Raw genomic sequence first — 24,840 nt, 5'->3', positions numbered from 1 at the left:
ACTCAGCTTTCAGTCATATTTGCCCTATACTGTGCTTTAGGAGTGTGTTAACCAGAAGGCTTCAAAGTGGCTCAGATTCTCAGAAGGTTTTCTAGAAACACCCAGTCCTAATAATCAGCATGAAACCCTTACTTGAAGTTCTCTGTGAACATGTAGAGTTGTGTACCTGCCTGTTCTGCTTTGCTTGCTGTAGTATTTTAATTAAGGGCCACTGTTTGAAGCAACAGCGTAATGTTATATGGTGGGTGGTTTAGGTTAGGAATGGAGACAGTACCTTGGAATATACCTTCTTTTTTAAATATTGGAAAGTGAAGGATGATCTTCAATAATGCAGGTTCTTACTTACGTAGTACTGATCCTCTGTTGATGGTTTTCTGCTTGGCTGCATGTTAAATGACGCATGCTTTTTCTCATGGAGCTGTGACAATACAGACACTTTTATAAGTCCAGATGGAGCATGCCAACATGGTAATTGTGTCAAAGCCACATGCTTGTCTAATGGGCTGGCTGTTCACAGCAGCATTCCTTTTGGTTGATGATAAGTACAAAGGTCTTAGTATGTTATATAACTATACCAATGATGGATCTTAGGTAATTGTAATTAAAGATTAGTACATTGAGCATTGCTATAGTTTGGGAAACCTTAGTTCTGGTTTTGGCTTTGCCTATCTAACTTTGTTATCTTAGGCAAATTTCCTAGTCTTTCTAGTCTGTGTCCTTGCTGATAAAATGAGGATATTAGAGTAGATAATTTAATAACACTCATTCAGTAAGTAATTATTGGCCACAGTCACAGTTACTTTTCTCTCATTGCTGAGACAAAATACCTGACACCCAAAGTTAGGGAAGGAAAGGTTTATTTAGCTCACAGTTTGTGGAGGTTTCAGCCCGTAATCAGTTGGCTCCAGGGCAGAGTGGTGTGGCACAGGGGCAATAGGTCATGGTGGCAGCAGACAGCAAAAGAATAAGAGCAAAAGTGGAAAGCAAACCTCTTTTCCTCCCTTATATTGTATGCAGGCTACCTGCCCACACCATCTCCTTGTCCTCTTCTACCAGCTCAGGATGAGGACCCTGGCCCCGCTGCTGAGTCACTTAGTTAAGCTTCTGAACTTCTCAGTTGTCTAGTTGATACAATGGATCAACCATTACCGTCACCTTTTATATGCCAGTTCAGATCTTTAAAAAAAAAAAGAAAAATCTCAGCCCTATTCGGGCTTCATTTTAGTGAGAATGCCTGCTTTCCCTGCAGGACTTTCCATTTTCAGGGTGGTAGAATTTAATGGCATATCTGAGATGCTAGGAGTTGTAGGTGTAATAATTATAGAGACTGGATGTGCTCCAGTCATATTTTGGTGGTTATTTTTTCAAGAAAGAATTTTATCAATAAGGGAGATAGTGTTTGGTTTTGAGCTCTTCGATATGCTTATTTACATATAATTGTATCCCCACTTATTGCTGAGTATTCATAATCCAGCTAGCCACTTCCATTGTTTTCTATCTTAAAACTTCCATTTGGATGGGCAACTCCAATCAGCCCTGAGGTTCTCAAAACTTAAACATGTTGTGTACCCACAGGAGACTGGTGAGGACAACTTTGTGAGGTTCAGTTGTATGGTTTATCTTTGTGTCTTATGTCTGTATTACTACTTTGTCTTCAATTCCTGTACATCAGCTTAGTTGTAATTAAATGGCCATGTAATAATTTTACAGTGCAATTTTCTCTGTGATAATCTATTTGTAAATTTCTTATTTTGATGGAAAACGGCTATGAAGTTCTTTTCACAGTTGGCCTGAATCTTCTGTGAAGAACAGACCAAGGGCTCTGTGGTTACTTAAATCACTCATGCATATGGAATTAGGATTACATTATGAAGTTTGTGTGAGGAGATGTGTACACATCTGTTGGTCATCCATTTAGTGGCCATCCACAAGTCACTTACATTCCATTTGTTATTTATGAAAGGAAAGTGGTATCTTGTAGATGTTTTGAGGAATAGAAATTATGTGCATGATGTCTAATTTTAGTGAACTGTGAATCTTGACTCCAGTGACTAAAATGTAACACAATAATGGAAACTTCAGTTTTTATATTTAATTGCTTATAAAATATTTTGAATCCCAAAGCAACTTTTATTTATTGGTCCCCGGACTATTTCTCACAACCAGAACAATTAGAGAGCTGCCACTTTATGTTCACTAGCTTGGACAAAGTTGGATCATTTTTGTTTTAAATTTACCAGGATATTTATTCAGCTCTCAGAATATAGTTAGAGAATATATGCTAAAAATCAACTTTGGTCATTTCATGCCTAATGTACATATTCTCTCCTTAAATGGCAAAATGACATGTTAAGTAAAGATTTTTCTCTGTGATATGGGTCTAATTTAAGCATCCTGTTGGAAGACATGATTTTGAATTTTAAATGCCTAGGAGTGGAAAGTAACATTGGACATGTGGGTATAATCGGTGCCTGTTCCCTTTTGTGGCATTACCCTCAAGCTCATACCTTTTCCCGATCTTCCCATCCCTCTCCATTGCTTCTGGCCCTTACCCTTCTCCTTTGCCTGTTCCTTGCATGTTGGCAGTGATGAGGGTTCTTTTCGGGATGAACCAACACCATTTCTCCATGCTTGCAGCTGTCCACCCGTATTACCATAACTCTCCTGTGATTTCTTGAATGTACCTCCAACTTCCTCAAAACTTGTGTGTCTGGTCACTTACTAGATCTCTCCAGAGACTTCACAATTGCAGTGAATTCAAAATCAATTTAAATGTCTCAGCCAGGCCCCCTCTTTCTGGGGTGCCCTTTTTCTGTGGGTAGTTCTACTATTCCCCTAGTCTCCTGTGACTTGGGTTCCCACCCATCTTTTGCTCTCTTTTTCTTTCTGTATTCAGCCTAGACCCTGAGTCGTGTTCAGTCTACATTTTTCACCATGAGGTTCAATTCTTACCCTGTACTCTCTGCTTCATCAGTAGTGCAGAATCATGTCTGGATTACTGATTGCAATAATCTCCCAGTTGTGTTTTATTTTAGTCCTTTCTCTCACCCTATGCTGTATACCAAGTTCTGGCTGTCTGAAGTGAAAATTTTGATTACATTCCTCCTCACATTAAAGTGCTTGGGTGATATCACATTGCTGCCAAAATAGCTTCTAGAGCCTTCTAGACTTCGAGATTTGCCTATAGGGGAACGTGTGGCAGTGCTTCATTCTTTTCTTTGACTGAATAGTATTCTACTGTTTTACATACCACATTTTATCCATTCATCAGTTGGTAGGCATCTTTTGGTTATTATGAGTCATGCTATTATGGAGAAATGTCCATTCAAAACCTTTACCCATTTTTAAGGTTGGGTCCTACTTTTTTTTGTTGTTGAGCTATAAGAATTCTTTGTGTATTCTGGAAATAGACTGTTGTTAGATATATGCTTTTCAGATGTGAATTGAACAAATGTAGTATTAATACATGCTACAACATGGATGAACTGAAAACATTATGCTAAGTGAAAGTGGCGTGCGTTGCATGATTCAGTTGATTTGAAGTGTCCCAAACAGGTTAAATCCATACAGATTGAAAGTAGAATATTGGTTGTTAGAGGCTGAAAGGAGGGAGGAACTGGATGACTACCAAAGTCTACAGGATCTCTTTTTGGAATGAAGAAAATGTTCTAGAATTAGTGGTGATGTTGCATAGTCTTATAAATCTACAGTACTCAAAACCACATTTTTATACTTAAAAATAAATTTTATAATATGCAAAATTATATCTTGTCTGCTTTAAAATAAATGTATATTAGTCCCCCCCCATACTAGGAATTGAACTCATGACCTTGCGCTTGCTAGGCAGACGCTGTGCCGCTGAGCTAAATCCCCAGTCCCTTATATTAGTTTTTTTTAAAGCCCACTCAATTTGTACCACTTTAAAACATAGCTGTGCTATTGCATCTTGGCCGAGGTGGGTGCCAGGGCTTCGAACGTTTACATCATGAGCCAGAGAGGAGAGGGGTGTGATCTCCTGTTGCCGTGGGGCCCTGCCTGCTTTCCTTTTTCTTGGTGGTGCTGCTACACTTGATAAGTCCCTCCTTTTGTGTGTAAATTTATACAATCAGTTATTTTTAAATTTAAGTTTTATTTTCATTACGCATGATAGGATCAATCATGAAGTGTATTTTTCACCATAATATCTTTATTTGGTTTGAATTTGGGCCTTTAGATATTTTTCTTACAGTCATATGCGCAAAGGAAAGTATGTTTGAGGTTGGCAAAATGGTTTGTAATTTCTATTTTTGACAGTTTTTCTCAGAAAGTTAATTTTTGCCTTAAAATAGTGATAGTGATTATAGGATTCAATATTGGAATGCACAACAATAATTTTTGTTTTAAATTTAATTTTCTTGCTATTAAGCACCCAGGATTTACTTTGTGTAATACTTAGCATTTTTGTAGATTTTGATTATAATGTGCAAAATTGTAGTGCAGTGTTTCTTGGTACTTTTCTAACATTATTGGCAATGTTTTCTTATTACAGAATAAAGACTACCAAGTACAGAGAAAAGTAATTTTCTTTTAAAAAGTAGATTTTAAGAGGTTATTTATTATCTGTAACTAGTTGAAACCAAATAAAAGTAATCACCCTTTTCTCATGGTTTGGTCAGTTTAAGTTCTAGCGTCAGATAGTGCTATTGTGATGTTAGTTTTGGTTCTGTGATTCTGATTGGGAATTCTCAAAGTTAAGAGAGTGGTCTCCATGTTCTCTAGTGCTTATGAACCTTCTTTCTCAACCTGTTTTCTCCCTTTGATCTCTGCCATTCCTTTCCCCACCCTGCCTTACTTTTTCCTTTTTCTTGCCACCAGACTTAGAAGAGTTAGTAAAGTAGCATCTCTTGGTTTTGTTTTGTTACAGTGTAAGCTGTTACCATGACTACTGAAGTTGGCTCCACATCTGAAGTGAAGAAGGACTCTGACCAATTGGGAGCAGGTGCAGCCAAGGAGAAAGCTAAAGAGGCAGCAGAAAATCAGCAGAATCAGTCATCCAGTCAAGAGGAAGAAAAAGGCTCCCAGCCATCTCCTGCAGCTGAAAGCCAAAGTAGTCTCCGCCGCCAGAAGCGAGAGAAGGATCCATCTGAGAGTAGAGGGATTTCTCGCTTCATACCCCCATGGCTTAAGAAACAGAAGTCCTATAACTTAGTGGTGGCCAAAGATGGAGAAGCTAAAAAAGAGCCTCCCCAAGGTGCTGTGGAAGAACAAGTCTTAGACAAAGAGGACTCCCTTCCTGAAGAAGAGAGACGGGCCAAGGGTGATACTGAAGAAGCCGCCCAGAGGACACCCCTGGAGGTGAAGGTGGACGTCCGAGAAGACAAGCCTGTAGTGGGCAGTGCCGAGACTCAGGTGTGTTTGAGAGCAACTGTATGGGCATGAGAACAACCGTACAAGGAGAAGGCTCTGTTTGGATCATTTCCAGATTTCCTCTATTGAGATAACTGTTTTGGCTTAATGCATCTGGAATATAGTTCTTGGATTGGTGTACCTCAGGCTTCTCCTGTCATTCCTCTAAAAATATATTTCCAAAATAATAAAAAAATGTACTATATATACAAACCACATATTAAGAAGTTTCTAAGGGTTCCTATTAAGGTTCAGTGTATACTCTGAGACTGTTGGCCCATTTCATTTTAAAAAGGAGGCTTTTTTATGTTTCTTCAGTTTATTTAAGTATTCAGTGAGCAGTAAGTAGTAGATTGTATGCATTTTTGGTTGCTTAGTGAAGTGTAGGTTTTGCCATGGTGTGAGATTTTAGTTAAAAATTCTATTTGAATGCTGCTGAAATTGTAGTTAGGGGATGTAGTGTCTTTTATTCATTTAGTGCTAAAATAACCAACTTGGCAAAATGAAAAAGTTGGTAATAGAAGAGAAGATGAGGGGAGATATCCTTACTGGTATAATTTTCAAGTGTTTTAAAATCTTAAGCTTTTCAATCAATACTTACTGAAGATTTTCCTTTCAGTTGTCTTCCGCAAACTGGTTAATTTTAGCACTGTTTTTCCTTGACAGCCTGCTGAAAAAGTAAGGAAGGAGAGAGAAGAGGAGAAGGTTACGGAAACACAGGAAGACAAATCAGGAGAAGCAGCAAACAGGGAGACCAAGGAAGTGCAGACCAATGAGCTGAAAGCAGAGAATGCCTCTCAGAGAGCCAGCAAGAAGACCAAAACTGTTCAGTGTAAAGTGGCCCTCCTGGACGGCGCCGAGTACAGCTGTGACCTGGAGGTGAGATGCGGCCGGCAGAGAGCTGGCTCCATGTCTGGGATGAAAGCCCGCGCCCCCCGCGCCGTCTCTCGCTGTTGGCGGTTGGCGGGCGTAATGCGTACTCTTTAGTGTTTACGAAGTTCCTGTGTGCTAGCTTGTTGCAATTTTGCATTGAAAACAACAACTTAGAAGAGCGTTCCTATTTTCATTACAAACAGTGCTTCCTGACCCTTTTACGTGTGCCGCAGGGATGCTGTTCTGTCAGTGTGCTTGCTGCTCACGCGTGCTGGTTTATGTCTGTTCTGAATGAGCATTAAACGACTGGAGTACTGCCTCTGACTATAAGATGTTTTAACTCAGGACACATGATAATTCTAGGTTGACCTTTCAGAATAGTGAAATTTCAGTGGTAGACTTACCTGAGAGAGTAACTTAACATCTCTTTCTTTTATTTAGTTTTATGTAGTTAAAAAACACCTATGATTGCTGAAACAGATAATTCATGTGCTGTGATGCTGACAGAAGCCAGTGTAATGTTTTAAAGCAGCCAGCATCTTATAATTGTGTGTCAATTAGAATTTGTTGCTTTTCACAATTAAATTATGTTACTTAAGTGACATACAGTAGTAGTAAACGTTTACTGAAGTATGTAAAGGGCTTTGAATGGATTACCTCATTTAATACTTATAAGATTGTCTTTAAGGTGTTTATTATTATTGGTGTTCCTAGTGTTACAGTGGAGACGAAAGGCTCAGAGACGTGAAATAACCTGCCTAGAGTTTCACAGCTGTTGGGAGGAGCCCCGCTTCCAGCCTTGGCAAGTTAATTGTAGCACCGGGAATCTCTCCCTCTGACCAGTTCTATTTGCCTCTCCTGGGATGTATCTTTCCCATTTAAAATAAGAGCCGGTCTTTTCTTTAGTTTTCTGTTAAGCATTTAAACACATTTCCCCCTTAATTCCTTGTATTCTTACTTAAAATAGAAGTTAAACTTTAAACAACAGTGAAAGCATCCAGCTTGGTAAAGACAAGTCTATCAACTTGCACTGTAGTTTGTTTTATATTTGAATACATACTGTATTGCAGGGTGTTGAGGGTACTAAAATAAATATAATTTATGGTCCTTACCTTTATCTTTTTTATTAGCTGTTGAGGACTTAGGTGTAATTGCTCTATTTCAGTTGTTTAAAGAAAAGGAGTAGCAAAAAAAGGAGTCAAAATCCTTCTCTTTGTTTATTCACGAGGCTGTGGCAACACACCTTAGACTTGGTAATTTACAAACACTAGAAATTTATTGCTCCGAGTTTTGGAGACTGGAAGTCCAGAATCAAGGCGTGAGCAGGTGTGCAGCTGGTGAGAAGCTGCTGGCTGCTTTTGCTTCTGAGATGGAACCATTTTGCTCTGTGCTCATGTGGTAGAAGGGGCCCAAGCTGGATCCTCACAGGGTGAAAAGGACCAGACAGCTCCCTTCAGTCCCTTCTTGAGGCCCCAGTCCTGTTCCTGAGCGTGCACCCCTCCCAGCTTGCTTCCTGCAGGCCCGTTTTCAGTACCAACACAGGAGGGGTAGGGTGTGCCATGAATTTCGAAGGGACTTGTAGCAGAGAATGCCTCTCAGAAAGCCAGCAAGCCTGTCTTTCCTTCTTCTGGTCTTCCCAACACTCCCCTCATACTTTTCCAAAACTTGCCACCCTTCTCAGAGAGGGCCTGAAAGAGGGCGGCAGGTTAGAGAAAGACACTGACTGTGACTTGGTTTGGGGGACATGAGGAAAGTACTCAAGTTGTTAATTACATGGTATTTGACCCGATGTCCCTGGCCTTTTCTCTCAGTCTTTGAGAACCAACTTGATAGCTTGTTTGGGGACCTTGAGTCCATTGTTCTACCTCTGGGGGCCTACTTTTCTTCATTTTTAAAATACAGGATTCTTCAGATGATGTAGAATGCCCCTTTCATCTCTGAAGTTCTTTATATCCCTAAACCACAAGGCTGAATAATGTACTTAATGGTATAAATCTGTTTTTGTTCTCTTACCTTTTTTTTAAGTGATGAAAAATTTAAAAGCTATAGAAAAATAGACAATTGAACATCTACCATAAAAATTTGAATCAACTATTACCATTTTGCCACCTGTTTTAGTTTGTTGATTGATTGGTTGGTGGTACTGGAGATTGAACTCAGGGCCTTTGCCCTAAGCTACATCCACACCCCATTCTAAAAATGTTTTGAGACAAGGTCTCACCAAGTCACTACATTGCTCGGGCTGGGCTTGTGTGCTGGTCCTCCTGTTTTAGTCTCCCAGAGTGCTGGGATTACAGGTGTGAGCCACCATGCCCGACTCTTTTTTACCTTTTAATAACAAAACTAATATTAAAGGCATTTCTAAAATCTCATTCAGTCTTTTCATTCTTGGTCTTTTTTTATTTTAAAGGGAATAAAAACTTTAAAAATGCCATTAAAAAATGATACAGAGCTGGGTGTGGTGGCGCACACCTGTAATCCCAGCACTCGGGAGGCTGAGGCAGGAAGATCTGTGCTGAGTTCAAGACCAGCCTAGGCAACAAAGTGAGCTCAAGGCCAGCCTGAACTGCATAGTGAGACCCTGTCTCAAAAAGGCAAAAAACAAAATAAAAATGATACAGAATTTCAAAACAAGATGATAAGAAATCACTAATGTGGGGCTGGGGATTTAGCTCAGCGGCACAGCGCCTGCCTGGCAAGTGCAAGGTCGTGAGTTCGGTTCCCGGTACCGGAGAAAAACCAAAAAAAAAAAGAAATCACTAATGTTTGTCATATTGCATATTGTTATCGTCAAAATAGTTGTTCCTATTAGCAGATATAGGCATGCAAGATCAAAAAAATTAAGCATTAATTCCTTTTAATAAACCAATAGAAATTAGTAGTACAGTTATCTTAGCTATCTTGTGTATATATGTGTGTGTGTGTGTGTGTGTGTGTGTGTGTGTATATAATTTCCCTGCCTTTGTTTTTTCCTTTCCCTTATCCCAGTGGTTCTTTCCTTCTGAGCAGTTTCTGTCCCTTCATTCTTCGTCTTAAAAGTGTAAATCTACTTGATTCTTCTTAACTACTGTATCGTATTCATTGAAATGACTAAATCAGTATATTCATTTCCCTAGTAGGTTACGCTTTCTTTATATGTAATTTTAAAAGTTCTTCTTCGATGTAATTCTTACTTTTTATTCTCTTTAAAATAACAGTAGTTTTCTAATTTTTGGACTTTTTGGATCATTGTCAAGTAGGGGCCACTAGATTATACTGCAGGAGCAAAGAACCTCTGAATCCTCTTGACTTACAATGTGGTTCATTTGTTGCTTATGTTATATGTATTTGGGAGGTTGACTGTGACTGTGTTCTACATCATCTTCACTTCTGGTTCTAGCTTGAAAGAGCTGTGTCTAGTTGGGACATTCACATCTCAAGAGAGAGAAAAGGAAAACTTGGTGCATAGTCTAGGTGCATTTTCTGCTTGGAAGTGATATGTGTCTCTTTAACTTTCTTCCCATTGGCCAGGCCGTTCAAGTGGCCAAGGCCGAGGATGACACCATGTTTCTCATAAGAAGAAGGTGGGAAATCATTGAGACCATGGAAATGGAATGTGATTTACACAAGATGAGTCTGAGAGTCTTTTTATGTTTTAGTTTTCTAGAGTTGCTTATTATTTCTATTTTATTATTTTTTGCTGTAAGGATTTTGAAAATAGATATTTCTTCTCAGATTAAGGCGGTTTCTTTCCTAGTTTCTCAGACTTCATGGAATGGTGGTGAATTTAATTCTGTATTTTCTGTTTCAACTGAATCATGTGTTTTCCATTCTATTATTTACATAGTTAATTATTAGTATTTTCTGAAGTTAAGTCATCTCAATTTCTAATGTAAACTGCCAGTTGACCATGATGAGTCTGCATTCATTTTGCAGTTTTTTTATGTAGGATTTTTATGTACTTTAATTGTAATAGTTGTTTTAATCAGATTTTGTTACCTGGGTTATATACAGTCCTCATAAAGTTGCTTCCCTCTCATGATTTTCTAAAAAAGCTTTGATAAGTGAGGGATTCTCTATCTGTTTTTTGTAGATTTGGTGCAACTTACCATTGAAACTGTCTTGGGGGGCATTTAAAGAATTTGGGGGATGGAGGATTTTTTGTTTATATTATTGATCCAGTTTTCCTTACACTTATGATTTGTTTCTGTTTTTTTCTTGAATCAGTTTTAGTAATTGATGTTTTTGAGGCAGATTGTCCGTTTCATCTAATGGGACAAATCAGCATGACGCTTGTCATAGTATTCTCATTTTGTGTATTCAGTTTGGACTCCTTTCTCGCTTCTAGTGTTACGTGCCTTTTTTCTTGATTATTCTTGCTGTAGATTTACTGATTTAATTTTTTTCAAAGTAACAGTTTGATTTTCTTTCTGTTGTATCTTTTCTGTTTTGTAACATTTTGTTTCCATTTAATCTTTTTCATTTGGGATTATTCTGTTATTTTTTCAATTTTGTGAGCTTAATATGTAAATGGCTCTTAATTTTTCCCTTAAGTACCTTTTGTTGACTACATAAGTTTGAAATGTAGTGTCTTTAATTGCCATTCATTTCTTCATATTTTCTCATTCCATTTCGGTTGCTTTTTTGACCCCTAGATTTTTTTATAGGTGTAATTTAAAAATTTCAGTCTGTGTATATTGTTAGTATATGTATACATGTATTGTATAGCGTTTTCTTTTGTTCAGAATGCACTGTGGTTATACTGTGGTCTTAATAATAGAGATTCTATTATATTTAGGACTTACTTGGAAGCATAGTATATAGTCAGTTTTTGTAATAGTTGTATTTGAGTGTGGAAAAATGTAGTATCATCTCATTGTTCATACAGATTTCTCTTATCTTCTTGATAAGACATTAACTACATTTGTCAATAAAATCATTATTGTTTAACTAGTTTATTAGTAAGATGTGTTAAAATCTCTTAGTTGTTGACTTGATAATTTCTCTTGGTATTCCTATAAATTTTGGCTGGATAAAATTTGAGACTAGATTATTTGATACAGACGTGTTCACAGTTATATGTTCTTGGGTAATTTGACAGTGTACCGTCATACAGTACTGTAAATGTGTTTTATTGAATGATTACTGTACTAGCTGTATTTTGGCTACGCTTTCTCTGAATCGTCTTTTGCCATTTCATTGTTTGTAGATATTGTGCCTTTATGTTGTTGAGGAAGCACATTTGTTTTTTAAGCACATTTAAAGATTTTGTTAACTGGTCAATATAGGCCATTTCATATGATTACTGAAATATGTGACTATAGTCTGCCAAGTTTAATTCCTTTTTTTTTTTTTTTTTTTGGTCTTTTTGAGACAGGATCTCCTTAAGTTCAGGCTGGCCTTGAGCTCACTTTTGTAGCCCAGGGTGGTCTCAAACTCTCAATGATCCTCCTGCCTCAGCCTCCTGAGTGCTAGAATTACAGGCATATGTGCCACCACTCCTGGCCTTAGGTTACTTCTTGAATTCGCTAATAAATGTCTGTATTTTTATGTTTATTAGTTAATGTGCCATTATAAGAATGAACTTTTGAGTGCAGTAAATAATAAAATAAAATATGTAGCTTTTGAGTTGAATCAACTTGTTTTTCCTGTCAATTACAAAGCAAAACAGATTCTGAGTAGATTTTAGTGATATACCATAGCAGGCTTTATGTACCAGGAGCTTACTTGAAATGGAAGCAGCGACTTTATATATGAATACAGGACTTCATTCATCAGTATTCAAATAGCTATTATAGCAATGCAGAAGTTATAGATTGTTTGTTTTTCTAAATTAATTTCCCTTTATCGAAGTTCCCTTCCCATTGTGGTTCTCTGGGTGCTTAGTATCCCTCGTCTGGGTCTGCTTCTCATCAAATCTGCTGTTTCCTCTTCCACAGTGGAGCCCAGAGGACAGCTGTCATGCAGTTGAGCACTCTCAGCTTCCCTGTTCCACAGCTGACCTTAGACTGATTGGGTGGTAGATGCTGCTTATCTGCGTTTTTGTAGCACTCCACCGGAAACCAGTGTCTGAGTACTATTTGGGGAAGTATGTTGTGGGAAACTGTAACTATTAATGAATTTGTGAGCCCTCAAGGAGGCAAATACAGTGTGAGAAAGAAGTACTTTTATTGGTTTGGGAGAATAGATTTCTCATGTGTTGTTCGTAAAGATTGTATTTTTCTGTCCTTTTCAGATAGGCATAGTTATTGTTTTCTTTCCATATGTACATGTGTTTTAATTTTTAGTCATACTTTTAGAATATATACCATGCCCTAATAATTAGGTGAACCTAATTATTTTCACTTAGGGTAGTGACAATAGTTAGATACATGGTCTCTGCAGAGAGCCAGGAGGAGATGAAATAGCCACCTTACGAAACAGGATGAGGATCTGGAAGACCTCAAATGCCTGTTTGAGAAGATTAAAATAGATTTGTATGGGAAAGGAGCTGGGAGCAATGGACCATTGGTCTTTACATCTTAGCAAGGCCAAGATGCCATTAAGATTTGGAGCACATTAAATAGCTGTATAGCTGCAGCACTTCAAAGGAGAATATTTTTGTTCAACATATTGGTTAGATTGTACAGCAGTGGTCTTAATAAATGCTTGTTTTATATGATGTGATTGAAGCATAGGGTGAGTTAGGCAGTTTTCTGTTTGTGTGAGCTGTCATTGCTATTGTCAACCGAAGAACCTGTTGTAGTTTGGCGTTTTTGCAAGGGTACCAATATAATACAGGACACATACTTTATAAGATTATTTACAATAGTCACCCAAAGAATCATGTACAAGGAAGTGTAGGAAATCTGTTCGCACTCTAAAGATCAAAGAATCCAGCTGAGGGCCTAGATCCCATAATAATGTCCTGCACGAAGACCTAGAGCCTATAATAATGGCTCCCACTTGTCCAACCAGAGTCCTAGAGCCCATGACAATGTCTCATTCAGGCTTGTTTCATGGATCTGCACTGGGAAGGCTCAAAGGTGAGTGGTAGAAGCTAGAAAGCCTGTGCCATTAGGATGACTGATCTGTGCCACCAGGCTGAGGTATCTGCACCTGAGCTAGGAAGCAACACTCAAAGTAAGAACCAGAGCTCTTCTGAAAAGTACCACAGCCATTCTCAGTGACAATGAGGTCCCAAGCTCCTCTGATGATGATGAAAGCTGAGTTTCCATCAGGAAAGCTAACACACAGCTTCTGCAGGAGACTGAGCAGTGCACCATCTTCCCCTCCAGAGCCAGGAAGTGATGCTCAAAGCCATTCTCAACAACATAAGGTCCCAGCTTCTCAGATGATGAGAACAGTGGAGTTCATTAGGAAAACCAGCGTGACAAGCTCCTCCAAGAGAACCAACAGCTCCTTACAGCTTCTGACAGTACCCAACAGCTTCTACCAACTCCCGACAGCCTCTCTTCTTCTTCTTCTTCTCCTCCAGGTCTGCCTCTTATGCTGCTGGCAATAGTCCTCAGGTGGGCCTTCCACACCCAGCACCATGCTGGTTCGGCTCAGCTGGGTGTTACAAGTTGATCCCCAGTTGTCAATCCACCACAGAACCCCTTTAAAACATGTTCAATGTAAATGTTGCTATATTAACTGAACAATTTTTTCAAATCAGGAAATGTAATTCTTGGAGGTATTTTTGTTTGTTGCCCTAATATTGCCTTGCTTTCCAAATTATTTTATTTAGATATAATTAATAAGTATATATTTTTATTAACAGTTATGTTATTTATGTTGTCTATACATATATATGTATCTCCACAGGATCCATCTGTATCTTTCCTTCCTCACCTTATCACTCACCTTTTTTGAGATGGGGTCTCGTTATGTTGTTCAGGCTGACTTTGAACTCTTTAAGTGCAAGAAATCCTCCTGCTTCACCTGAGTTGCTGGGATTATAGGCATGTCCTGTTGTACCTGGATTTTCCTTACGTTTTATGGCTTTCTGTTTCAGCATTCTTTCTTCTTCCCGTGAATTATCTGAGCCTATACTTTTCTGCTGTCAAACTTCAGAAGTTAGATCAAGGCAATTGTTGAAGGAGCCAATCCTACACTGTTTTCAAAAACTAATTGTCATCTTTGAAGTTTGTGTTCTTTTGAGGAGAAGAGAGTACAGGTTAGCATTAAGAGAACAGAAGACTGCCACGCAGCTTTGCCAGATTTCCAGGTGGTATACATAACCAATGAGCGTGAGTGTTGGACAGCAGTGTGTTTTTAGAGAGTGACTATAGTTAGGTTGAAAAGTGCTGTGGTGATGACCTGACTTCATTGCTATCTTTGGCTTATGTAGCAGGAAGTTTATTGCTAAATCATGTGTTCATTTTGACCCAAGGCCTAGTCTGTCTTTGTGTATTTGTTTCAAATTTTTGTTAAGTACTTCTTCATTGTTATTAGTGAAAACTGCAATTTAGGTATTCGACTAATTTATCATCTATTGATAAATTGAATCTCAAACACAAGCTTTACCTTGAGGATTACTATATCTTTTAATGAAGGAACTTTATATTCCTGTTCTTTGATATGTCAGCTTTAATCTCATTGTGCTATTTGAGTGGTGTGTGGCAAATTGTAAAGAATTTTAGGGAGTCTCCTGGATTCTGCAGGCTGACTCTAGGGCTTGGCAGTTGGACTCATGGTAACTGCTGCTGAAGTCAGTTACACACGTGATGTGTTAAAACAGCAAGGCTCTTTCCTCTAAGGAAAATACAGTAAGGGTTAGTTGAAGCCATAGATACAGAGTTTGAGATTTATGTTTACTTTTCTTTTGATTCTTTGTATGTACTAAGGAAGTTATTTCCTGTCTTTTCTTCTCAGATTGCAGAATAAGATTAAAATTTTTACTTTTGCTATTTCTAGGACTGAGCTGGTTTTACTACAGCTGATAAGGATATATATATGTATATAAAATATATAAAAGCCTGAAAATAAGCATGAGAGTTTCTGAGCCTTTGGAAGCGTGAGCCAGTGTGCATTCCTAGTTAGAGCTGCTCACATTTTCCTCTGACATCTGAAAGTTGTTCCCGCGTGTCAATTTTGCCTGAGAATTGAGGGCATTGTTTTGCCTACACAGGAATGTCAGAACCATTTTTTCCCTACTTATGAATAAGGCTATCCGAATGTAGGCTGTCTTTGTCATTGTTCTGGTGATAAATGTATTTATCGGAAAGTGTCAAGGTCTTCTTGCGGTCTTTGTGTCAAGTTTTAGTCTCAGAAATCCAATTTTGTATCATTGTTTTCTAGTGGGTTTATTTACTGTATTGTTTATGTCTCCTTTCACCTTCTCAGGTTTATCTTTCAGATTATAGTACTGACCCTTACTCTGTTTACTAGTGAAATAATTTCAACTATCCACATAAATCATTCTAGAGGATCTAGAAGTTGTGACATTCTATAAGATCTCACAAACAGTGAGGAACTGAGAATAATTTAACTGGCATATACTGTGTGCAATTTAAAATTCCAGGGAGTTTCAAAACAAGGTGATAGGAAATTAACAGCTGTTGCTGAATTCCTACTATCTTGTTTAATGAAGCTCTGTATTGTTTCTAATTTTTTTTGTTACTTGTTATTATTTTTAATTGTTTGATCAATCTTGCATTCTTACATCTGGTAAGTAATTCCTAGCATCTTGTTTTGAAATCCTGTGTTGTTTTTGCATTGTTTTTTGTCTTCATTGTTGTTATTTTGTTATTGTTTTTTTCTCTTTAAAAAAAATTTTAGGGAGAGAGATCTAGATGGAATATCTCTTCCCAATTCTGCCCATCTATCCCTTTAGCTCAGAAAAGGGATTGAAGGTGGTAATTCTACCCAGTGTCTCCCTTTTTATTTAAGTGGGAGAAAGCTCCTGTGCCATGTGAATGGTAGAATATTTTAGTCCAGCGTGAAGACAAAGAACTTGCAGCAGCAGAAACAGCACTCAGACTGTTAGGGTGACCTCAGGCTCTCTTTTGATCTCCTCTTAAACCACTAATTTTCTGTGCTTCTGTTTAGTGGCAGAATTGTTGTTCCAGTCAGGCACATCCTGGGTTGACTATCCTCCTTTAAAGTTTCTGGCTATGTAATCCGTATTTTGCTTTCTCCATCTCTGTGATTCCTGTCTGGTTTTTAATATCCAGTGTGTAGAACATTTTTTCCTCTGAATTTGTGCCAGTAGTTCGTTAATTAATTGTATACTGGCCTGTGATACATTGTATTGGGCAATAGCTAAATTCTGATATTGTTGGATTTTTCTCATGTTTATATTTTTTCTTTACCTGGATTGCCGTTAGTTCCTTGACAAAAAGAACTTTCTTCTTTATCCCCCAGAGCATTAATGCTGGACTTGCTTGAAGTGCTTGTCATAGAAAAGTAATTTTTTATTTCTCTTTACTTTTTGCATATTTATGTTTTTTACCAGTCTTTTCTAAGATTTGCTTATTAATGTTCCTGATTGCACTTCCATCCTACCATAATTGAAAAAGAAATCATATATATATGTGAATGATCAACCCCTTCTCTCATGGTTGCTACTTCTATCCTTCATTGCCCTGCTTTCCAAATAGAGATAGCAGGTAACTTCCTGCAGAAATACTTCAAGGCCTGAAATAAATGAAATAAATTAAGACAATTTATTGTATTTCTACAGAAGGTTGTGAAAATACCTGTGAGAACTGTACAGAAGTGAATGTGTTGTCTTGGAGTTCACAGCCTGTAGGCAAATGTAGACTTCCAAAAGCTGAGAGTTCTGTCACTTGAGTTGGAGTAGCCATTAAGCCAGGGGGCTTTCTGGTTGGATGTATGCTAGGCTGAAGGAGAAGATAAGTAATAAAATACTTAAAATACTTAAAATAGCCTGTCCTTGTTCCTTTTTCTATAATTATGTCTTCTTTCCAACAGATTCAAGAATGATATAATTTTTATTTCTAAGCAGCTGTGAAATTCTACCACATGTTTTCTTTCTGGTTTTCTCCTGTTAGGTTTTGGAATGGGAGGGTTGTCTTTTTTGCTTTTGCATCCGTGGTATTTTGAAAGCATTTAACTTGACACTTGTAAGTAACTTGTGAGAGTAACCACCTTGACATAATTTTGAAGACAGTGCCTCTTTCTTCCTTTCTTTTTCTCATACATGTCTGCCAAGCATGCTAGCTCCTTGGTAATTTGCCACTTAGTAAGTTTTCACTCTAACCATTAGTAGAAACGGAACTAAATCTTTGGATTGTTTTTCTGCTTTGGAACAAAAAATTACTTCAGGGCTGGGGAATGTTAAGAAAGATACGGTTGGAAAGGTCAATTTTAGAATAAAATACATACTTTAAAATCTACTTACAGTTCTCTCATCCTCTTAAATATGTAGGCATTAAAATTTTTTTAACTGTGTCAAGATTTATCAGATGAAAAGGTGTAATGTAATTACTCTTGGATCCAACAAAATCCACAGAGTATCTTTTGTTAAACTCACTGAATTCAGAATCATTCTGTATTACTGTTTCATGTAGTCTCTTTTTCCCTACTATGGCCCTCTGGTTTTCTGAACAAATTAAAGGTATTACTGACAGAATTTTGATTTTTCAGCTGTCACAAAAATCTGCTGATTGTTCTCCCTGATCCTGCCTCTCCCATCCCCTTAGCTCAATCCTCCAGGCTTAAAGAGGGGACAGGGGTTTGCAAGCCCTGCCGCTGCCTGTGAGTGGTGTTTATTTTATCTCACCAAAGCTGGAGCTGGGGCAGCCATTCTTTCATCCAGTCCTTATTCAGAAGGTGATGTGCATTCTGTTGCCCAGTAGAAATATAGACAGAACTTACTATTAGTATTTAAGGCATTACTGTATAACGTAATACACTAACTTTTGAACCTCAGATATTAAATGCAGTCTAACATAATAGTCTATAAAAAATCCTGGATTACTCAGGAAATAACTTTATGCAAGGTGGCTAAATGATTAAAACACTGATAAATGGCCTGTCAGGTTTTTATTTTAATATTTCTTTAAATAAACTTTGCAACAGAATTACATAAATACTCTAAACTTTGATAGAAAATTAGCATTATTTTGGACTCATTCTGAAGGGACAAGTTTCAAGACAAAAATCTCCAAAAATCTCCATGTATTAATCAGATTAGCCCTTATTACTGTGAGCTTCACTTGTGCAGGTGCCATCTTAACCTGTTTGGGAGGTGAGCCTGGTTTTGTGTACCAGTCTAGTTATACAGAGAGGAAACCTACTGAGTGGCACCATGACCTATTCATTCTATTCACCGATATGTCCCTCCTTGGGTCTGTCAGCAACAATTTGAAGTGAATCAAGTAGGAATGCTGTAATAAGCTCTCTTCTGTAACAGAAAGCCTGTATGAATCAAATGTCACAATTCATTCTAGGCAAATAACTTAGAGAGAATGTGCTAGCCTCCAGAAGTTTGCTCCTTATGATTTCTAAAATGTGTTTTAATGGAAAGTGGTGCTTAGCAATTTTTAGAGAAGATATTTAAAAATTTAGTGTGTTTCTTTGGCTAGAAGTTGAAAACATCCTGTTTATTATCTAATAGCTATAGCTACTGCTCTGTCTTTTCAAACAGATTATACTCTTTTATAGACTTACAAGATCCTGTCTTGCTTTTCAAGGTGAGTAATAGAAAAAATAAGATGAAAAGAACACGAATTTTCATTTCTTAAAATTTGTTCTAATGACTGGATTCCTGATCTCCCTTGGTGATGGTATAAAAAATTTAAGAACATGGTATGTTGAGGAATGCATATATTGGTAAAATTTTATGAATTTGGTCTCAGGGTAATAATCATTTAAATATATTTTGGGAGTTCAGAAATACTTTTATCCCCAAATATTTATTTGATTTCTCCCTGTGCTGAGAGAAGTTAAAATTGTGGGCTTTTAGAAAGTTGTTTATGGATTTTACTTTCAGAGGTAACATTATATAGATTAAACAGGGTTTATCTGCTATCTATATGTGAGTAAAATAGATAAAGCATTATGACTTAGGAAGAGAATATAAAAGTGCAGCAGTGCCAAGTGATTATAGGCTGGAGTTGGTGTGTGAGTCTTCCTGAGGAGATGGGAACCCTGGGCTTTGAAAAACGTGTTCTGGAAAACCCAGCAATACCTGGCCTGTTACATTTCATTGGAAAGGATGAAATAGTAAAGTACACGCAGAACTTCTGAGTTATAAGGAAGAATTTTAATGTAGCCTATATGTTGAAGATAAGGTAATAACCTGTACTCTAAACTTTTGTTTCTTGTTTCTTTGTGCTTCTCCCACTTGGACTTTCTTATTCCTAGTTCCATGACTTCCAGTTGCTCCTTAGTAGTATTATAATACAGAAGTGTTCTATGCTTTTTGATTACTTAACCCTCTAGAAGCAAAATTTGTAGTTTCTTAAATCTAGCAGATAAGCAGCTAAGTAGTGAGCAATTTGAATGAATGACTTCAATGTGTGAATGATAACCTAAACTGTATTCAAAGGTATTCGTATTTTAAAAGAAGATACCTAGTCACTCTTACATGGTAGAATTTCACTAATGAAGCCAAGAGTAGTGAAAAAGGGCAGTTGGGTATCTTTGGATCAGGTGAGCACTTGCATGGAAGGTAGTTTTTTTGACAGGCCAGCCTCATGGTGTGTTCACACCAACACTTTGTGACATTTCCACCCCAGAATCCCCATGTTCTTCTCTATTGCCACACAGTTTCCCTCTAAAATAGTTACATTAATATATGTGTACGTGTGTTTAGGTCAAGCAAAACCTTAAAGATCCCAGCACCTCTCCTCTCAGTAGTCAGCAAGAGAGTTTGTTGTCACTGTCTCTTGTTTTACTTTAATTTGTTAGTCATCTGCCAGGAATGAAAACCTTTTACTTGGGAAAAATGTTAAACTGAATGGAAACAACTGTTGCTTCAGATACACCAGTGTTTAAAACTAAAATATTTTCAAATGTACTTTTTTTCTCAAATTGTCCAGAAGTTGCTTGTCATCTTTGTCATCTCGTGCAAGAATCTGAAATTCAGGTGGACGTTAGGATAAGGGAGCACTGATTGCTAAGAACATTAGATCCCTTGTGTTAGATCCTGTCTATATATGCTTCACAGCCATAATAAAGTAAAATGTTAAGTGATGTAGACTACTCTTCATTTCAACTTGACTTCTACTTTGGTCAGTTGTTAAAAATTAGTTTGAACACTCCTGGCTAGTTGCAGTAAGAACAGGTTCATCAGACCTAGCCTATGATAAAATCTATAGTTGAGATTTATAGATGTCTGCTGTCTTTCCATTTGATGATTTCATTCTCAAAGTAGGCTCACATATAGTGGCATTAAAGATTGTCAGATAAGTTTTATTTTACTGGGATGCATTAATTGGTTATTTTAAAGAGGATTTTAAATGAAAAGTTGAATGATTGCTGTATTCCCTTATTATCCTAGCTTTTCTATCTGGGTGTTTGGAAGGGGTGAAAGTGAATATACTCATTGGATGTTGTCTTAACAGCCAGGAAGATGTTAGCCAATGGACTTGATATGTAAGGGCAGATAACTTTTCCCTGGGACAGGATTCTTTCTGTTGCCCTTACTACCAGCTGTGCTTCATGATCAGAGTCTTGGTTATACTTTTTAAAAATAGACACAGAGGATTTTTAGGATGGTGAAACTACTCTCTATCGTCACACTCCTGGGTGTATGTCACCAGACATTTGTCCAAACCCATACAATGTACACCCCCCAAAGGGAACCCTAATGTAAACTATCAGTTTTGGTAGTAGTGATGTATCATTGTAGGTTAGCAGTTGGAAAAGGTGTACCACCCTGTGGGGATATTGCTAATGGGGAGGCTATGTGTATGTGAGGACAGTGGGTATATGGGCAATTCGGTACTTCCTGATTCATTTTGCTGTGAAACCTAAAACTGCTCTAAATGTAGTGTGTGGATGTGTGTATGTGTATAGATATGTTTTCTTTGTGTATATTTATATATCTGCATATACCTGTTCATTTGTGTATTATATACATATATCTATCTTTTTTTAATATAAAAACATTTCCAAATTTAAATCTTATTAATGATCAGGGAGATTTCACCACAGAATTTTCCTTTGCTATAAATGGCTCCTTCTGGCATTAGGCTTTGAATGCACATCACAGAATTGCTGGCTGGGACTGGATGAAATTTGAGGACAGAGGTGTGTTGGTAGCTCATTCGGAAGTTAGGAAAGAATTTATCTGGTAAATTGTGGTGTTAACCTGCCTCACCATAACAATGTATCTGTTGTGCTTGCTCTGTGGTGCTTCTTTCCTTGGGCTTTTATATTTGCACAGTGTACTTTACAACGAGTGTGAAACGTGTAGCTCGGAGCTCTGATGTATGGATTGCATTGTGCATTTCCCATTCCTGGCTCCCCAGCACACAATAACTGCAGTGTGGCAGACCTACATGGAGACAGTGATGGTGTTTTAGAAAACGCCAGCGGTATGTGGCATCTACTGCAATCTGCTGGGTAAGCAGTTGCTCAAATTCCTCCAAGTTGAGAAGCCCCCAGAAATGTCATATTCTGGCCTCAGTAATAAATGCCACAAATAGCAGCATAGGCATGGGGGACTTTGCTCGGCGTCTCAAATTCAAGCCAGCTTTCCTTTAGCTAGGTCTGCTGTAGATGTTTTTCTTTTTTATTTTTAAAAGAAACTTCCCCAATGCTAGTCTGCCAGGCCTTGTATAAAACATTTAAAACTCATCTGAATTGTCTTGCTTTGTCTCTGTCCTTTGGCTTGTCGCTAATGTGTTATGCAGTCTTTAAAAAAATGTGATACTGGAAAATATATCAGAGGACCTTAAAAATTTTTTTCCAGCTCACTGATTTTTTACATTGCTGGTCAATTAATGTAAGCCAGCTTAGGGAGAGACTGAGGGTAAAGATTGCTAAGTCTGTTACAGAACAAAAGATTTCTTTTTGAAGTGTACATGGCTAGTTTTATTGATAATTGTATGGGTTTTTATTGTTCAATAAATTGAGTTTGTACTCTATAAAGGTTCTGCTGTAAGAACAGATTCAAAGCAAAGGTTTGCTTCAGATAGTTTAACAGAAAATGCCCCCTCCGGCCAGTATACTTCAATTTCTTAGTTGCCCAGGAAATAGTTCCTGTTCCAGATCTGGTTGTTCCTGTCTCCTAGAAGTGGCTGGTCACTGTGATGCGTAGCTGGTTACTATGATGTATATTGCATAAACCACTCCCCAATTAACAAGCCGGTCTCCCTCTGCATTTCCTGCTTCCTTATTGCATATAAGCCCTAGACCACCAGAGATCAGGGCCAGATATTCTGGGAATGATCCCGATTCATTGCCCATTGGCATAAATAAATCTACCTCCAAATTCTGTGTGTTGTTTCAGTGTTTCTGCTTGCTGTTGCAGTAGCAAGAATAAATAACAGTGAAACTAATGTCTTGTTAAAGGAATATATAGAATGAGAAGCCCCACTGCCCCTTCTACATAAAAGTGGGCATGGCCTGCTCATAGGAGAAAAAGGACAAATTAGTTTTTCTGCTTATGTCATTCCTCTTGGTGTCAAAAAAGTATTTGGGAATGCTCTAATTCACCAAGGAAGAGTTAATATACACTCTAGAATTCCGAAAATAGAAGGTAGGTCTGTGCCTGGTCTTCCCCCAGAATTTAGTTAGCAGTGTGTGTATGATTTAATTCCTTGAATATCTATGAGTTGGTAGTTCATGAACCAGTATCCCGGACATTGTGATGATTGTGAGCCAGAAGCCTGCATTCTAGACTGTGCCAACTTTTCGGCTGGTATTAGTGGCACTGAGCCATCCTGTCCAACAGATCATATCTTTTTGGCCTACTAGTGAGCTGCTTACTCAGTGAAGTGCTGCCTTGAGGTAGGATACACTTTTTCTTAAAGAACCCAATCTCCACAAGTAATAAATGTCAAGTTTAGACTGTAAATATATCAGAGACGTGAACTACAGTTCTTAAAGGAAAAAGGTGAAATACCGCAAGATTGGTGTGGGCTTCAAAGGAAAGGAGAATTGGAGATTTGTCCAAAAGCAGAAGAGCTTTGACATTTGGAAATAAAGTAGAAATAAACAAGTTGAAGAAATATCTTGGTAAATCAGGGTAATGTCCTCAAGTTGGTATGAGAGCTGATGAACCCCAGCAGTGCGTATTGCTATCTTTGGTGCAAGTTATAAAGCTAAATATCTGTATATTTTGCTTGGTTAGCAAATGTATGTTTGTTGTCCTTTCATGTAGTACAAGTCAAGTTGTTTCTAAGAAAGCAGAACAATGATAGTAAAGGAAAGTTACCTTCTTGGATAGCAGTATAAATATTTATAGATATCACAAATAAGAATTTAATTCTGGAGGCAGGCTGCAGGCGCCCACCCGGGAGGCCGCATGGCTGGAGAGCGCTGGCCCTTTTGGGCCTGGTGCCCCAGCCACGCAGGCACCTGGGAGGCAGGTAGGTCGCAGGTGCCTGCCAGGGAGGCCATGTGGCAGGGCGCTCTGGCCCTTTTGGGCCTGGACCCCAGCCGTGCAGGCGCCTGGGAAGCGGTGCATACACGTGTGCCGGCCTTCGGGTGAGCCGCCGCCGCACGGTTCAGAACCACTATGCCACAGAAAAGCACCGACACAATAGGCCTGCCTGGAGACGTGTGTGAACCATCCCAACATGGAGAAATCTCTGGGAAAACATGCCACAGGCGGGTCACTCTTGGCCCTGGTGTTGAGAGCCAGAAAGGTCCGGAGTCAGCGGAGGAGCAGCTGCCGAACAAGGACTCGGAGAACAGGAGAGTACCGATGTCCGACGGCTCAGAGTTCGAGCTGACTGGGGACGCGAGAAAACGAGGAGGACCTTGTACAATACCTGGGGAGACCCCCTGGCAGCCATTCTTCCCCTATCTGTACAGGCTACGTTGGAGGAGCGAGTGGAGCTCCAGAGGTCTGTACTGAGACTTCATGGATTACATGGGTGCCCAATATTCAGATTCTGAAGAACTGCCTTCATGGAGAAGGTACGTGTCTAGGTTACCTTCCTGGGACACTTTGCACATGATAGTGCTGAGACTAACTAGAGGGCCAAGGACTTCATCCACATGTTCCTGCCACCTGTGTTGATGTTGGGGAGAGGACACTAAGTGGTTGCGGGGTCCCAATGCACTGGGAGGCTGGAGAGAACACCCCTCTGCTTTCTTAGCCAAGAGGCATTGATAAAGCATACTTCCCTGGATCCCAGTTCATTAGAGGGACAAACTATTCTTAAAGATAAGTTTATTACTCAGTCAGCCCCAAATAGTAGAAAAAAGCTACAAAAAATGGCTTTTGCCCCAAATAGCTCACTTGAGATGTTAGTAAGAATTGCCTCCTTAGTATTTTATAGCCATGAGGAGGCGGCGTCCAAGGAGAGAAAACAAAGAGACAGAAAACACAACTGCCTTTGTTGTAGCACTAACAGAAACAGACCCTAAGTCTGATTCTCGGGGCTCCAAGAAGAACTTGTCAACTACATTCATCTGCTATCGCTGTCAAAAGCCAGACCACCTCAAGAGGGACTGCCCTAAGAACCTCCCTGGGCC

The 24,840-nt window shown here is 38.5% G+C and overlaps 1 protein-coding gene across 1 annotated transcript in view; it reads left to right on the top strand.

Moving 5' to 3' along the window:
• The window catches only part of Epb41l2 (erythrocyte membrane protein band 4.1-like 2), a gene marked incomplete in the record, with an annotated part of 155,239 nt that overhangs the window by 51,881 nt on the left and 78,518 nt on the right, over positions 1 to 24,840 (top strand). Inside the window, 2 exon segments of the mRNA XM_013516681.1 lie at positions 4,904 to 5,388; positions 6,052 to 6,264. Of these exon segments, the coding sequence (XP_013372135.1) occupies positions 4,918 to 5,388; positions 6,052 to 6,264 (684 nt within the window).

Source organism: Chinchilla lanigera, unplaced genomic scaffold (genome assembly GCF_000276665.1).
Source record: "Chinchilla lanigera isolate Chin_1 unplaced genomic scaffold, ChiLan1.0 scaffold00035, whole genome shotgun sequence".
Classification (NCBI taxonomy): Eukaryota; Metazoa; Chordata; class Mammalia; order Rodentia; family Chinchillidae; genus Chinchilla; species Chinchilla lanigera.
This window is presented reverse-complemented; position numbering and strand designations above follow the sequence as displayed.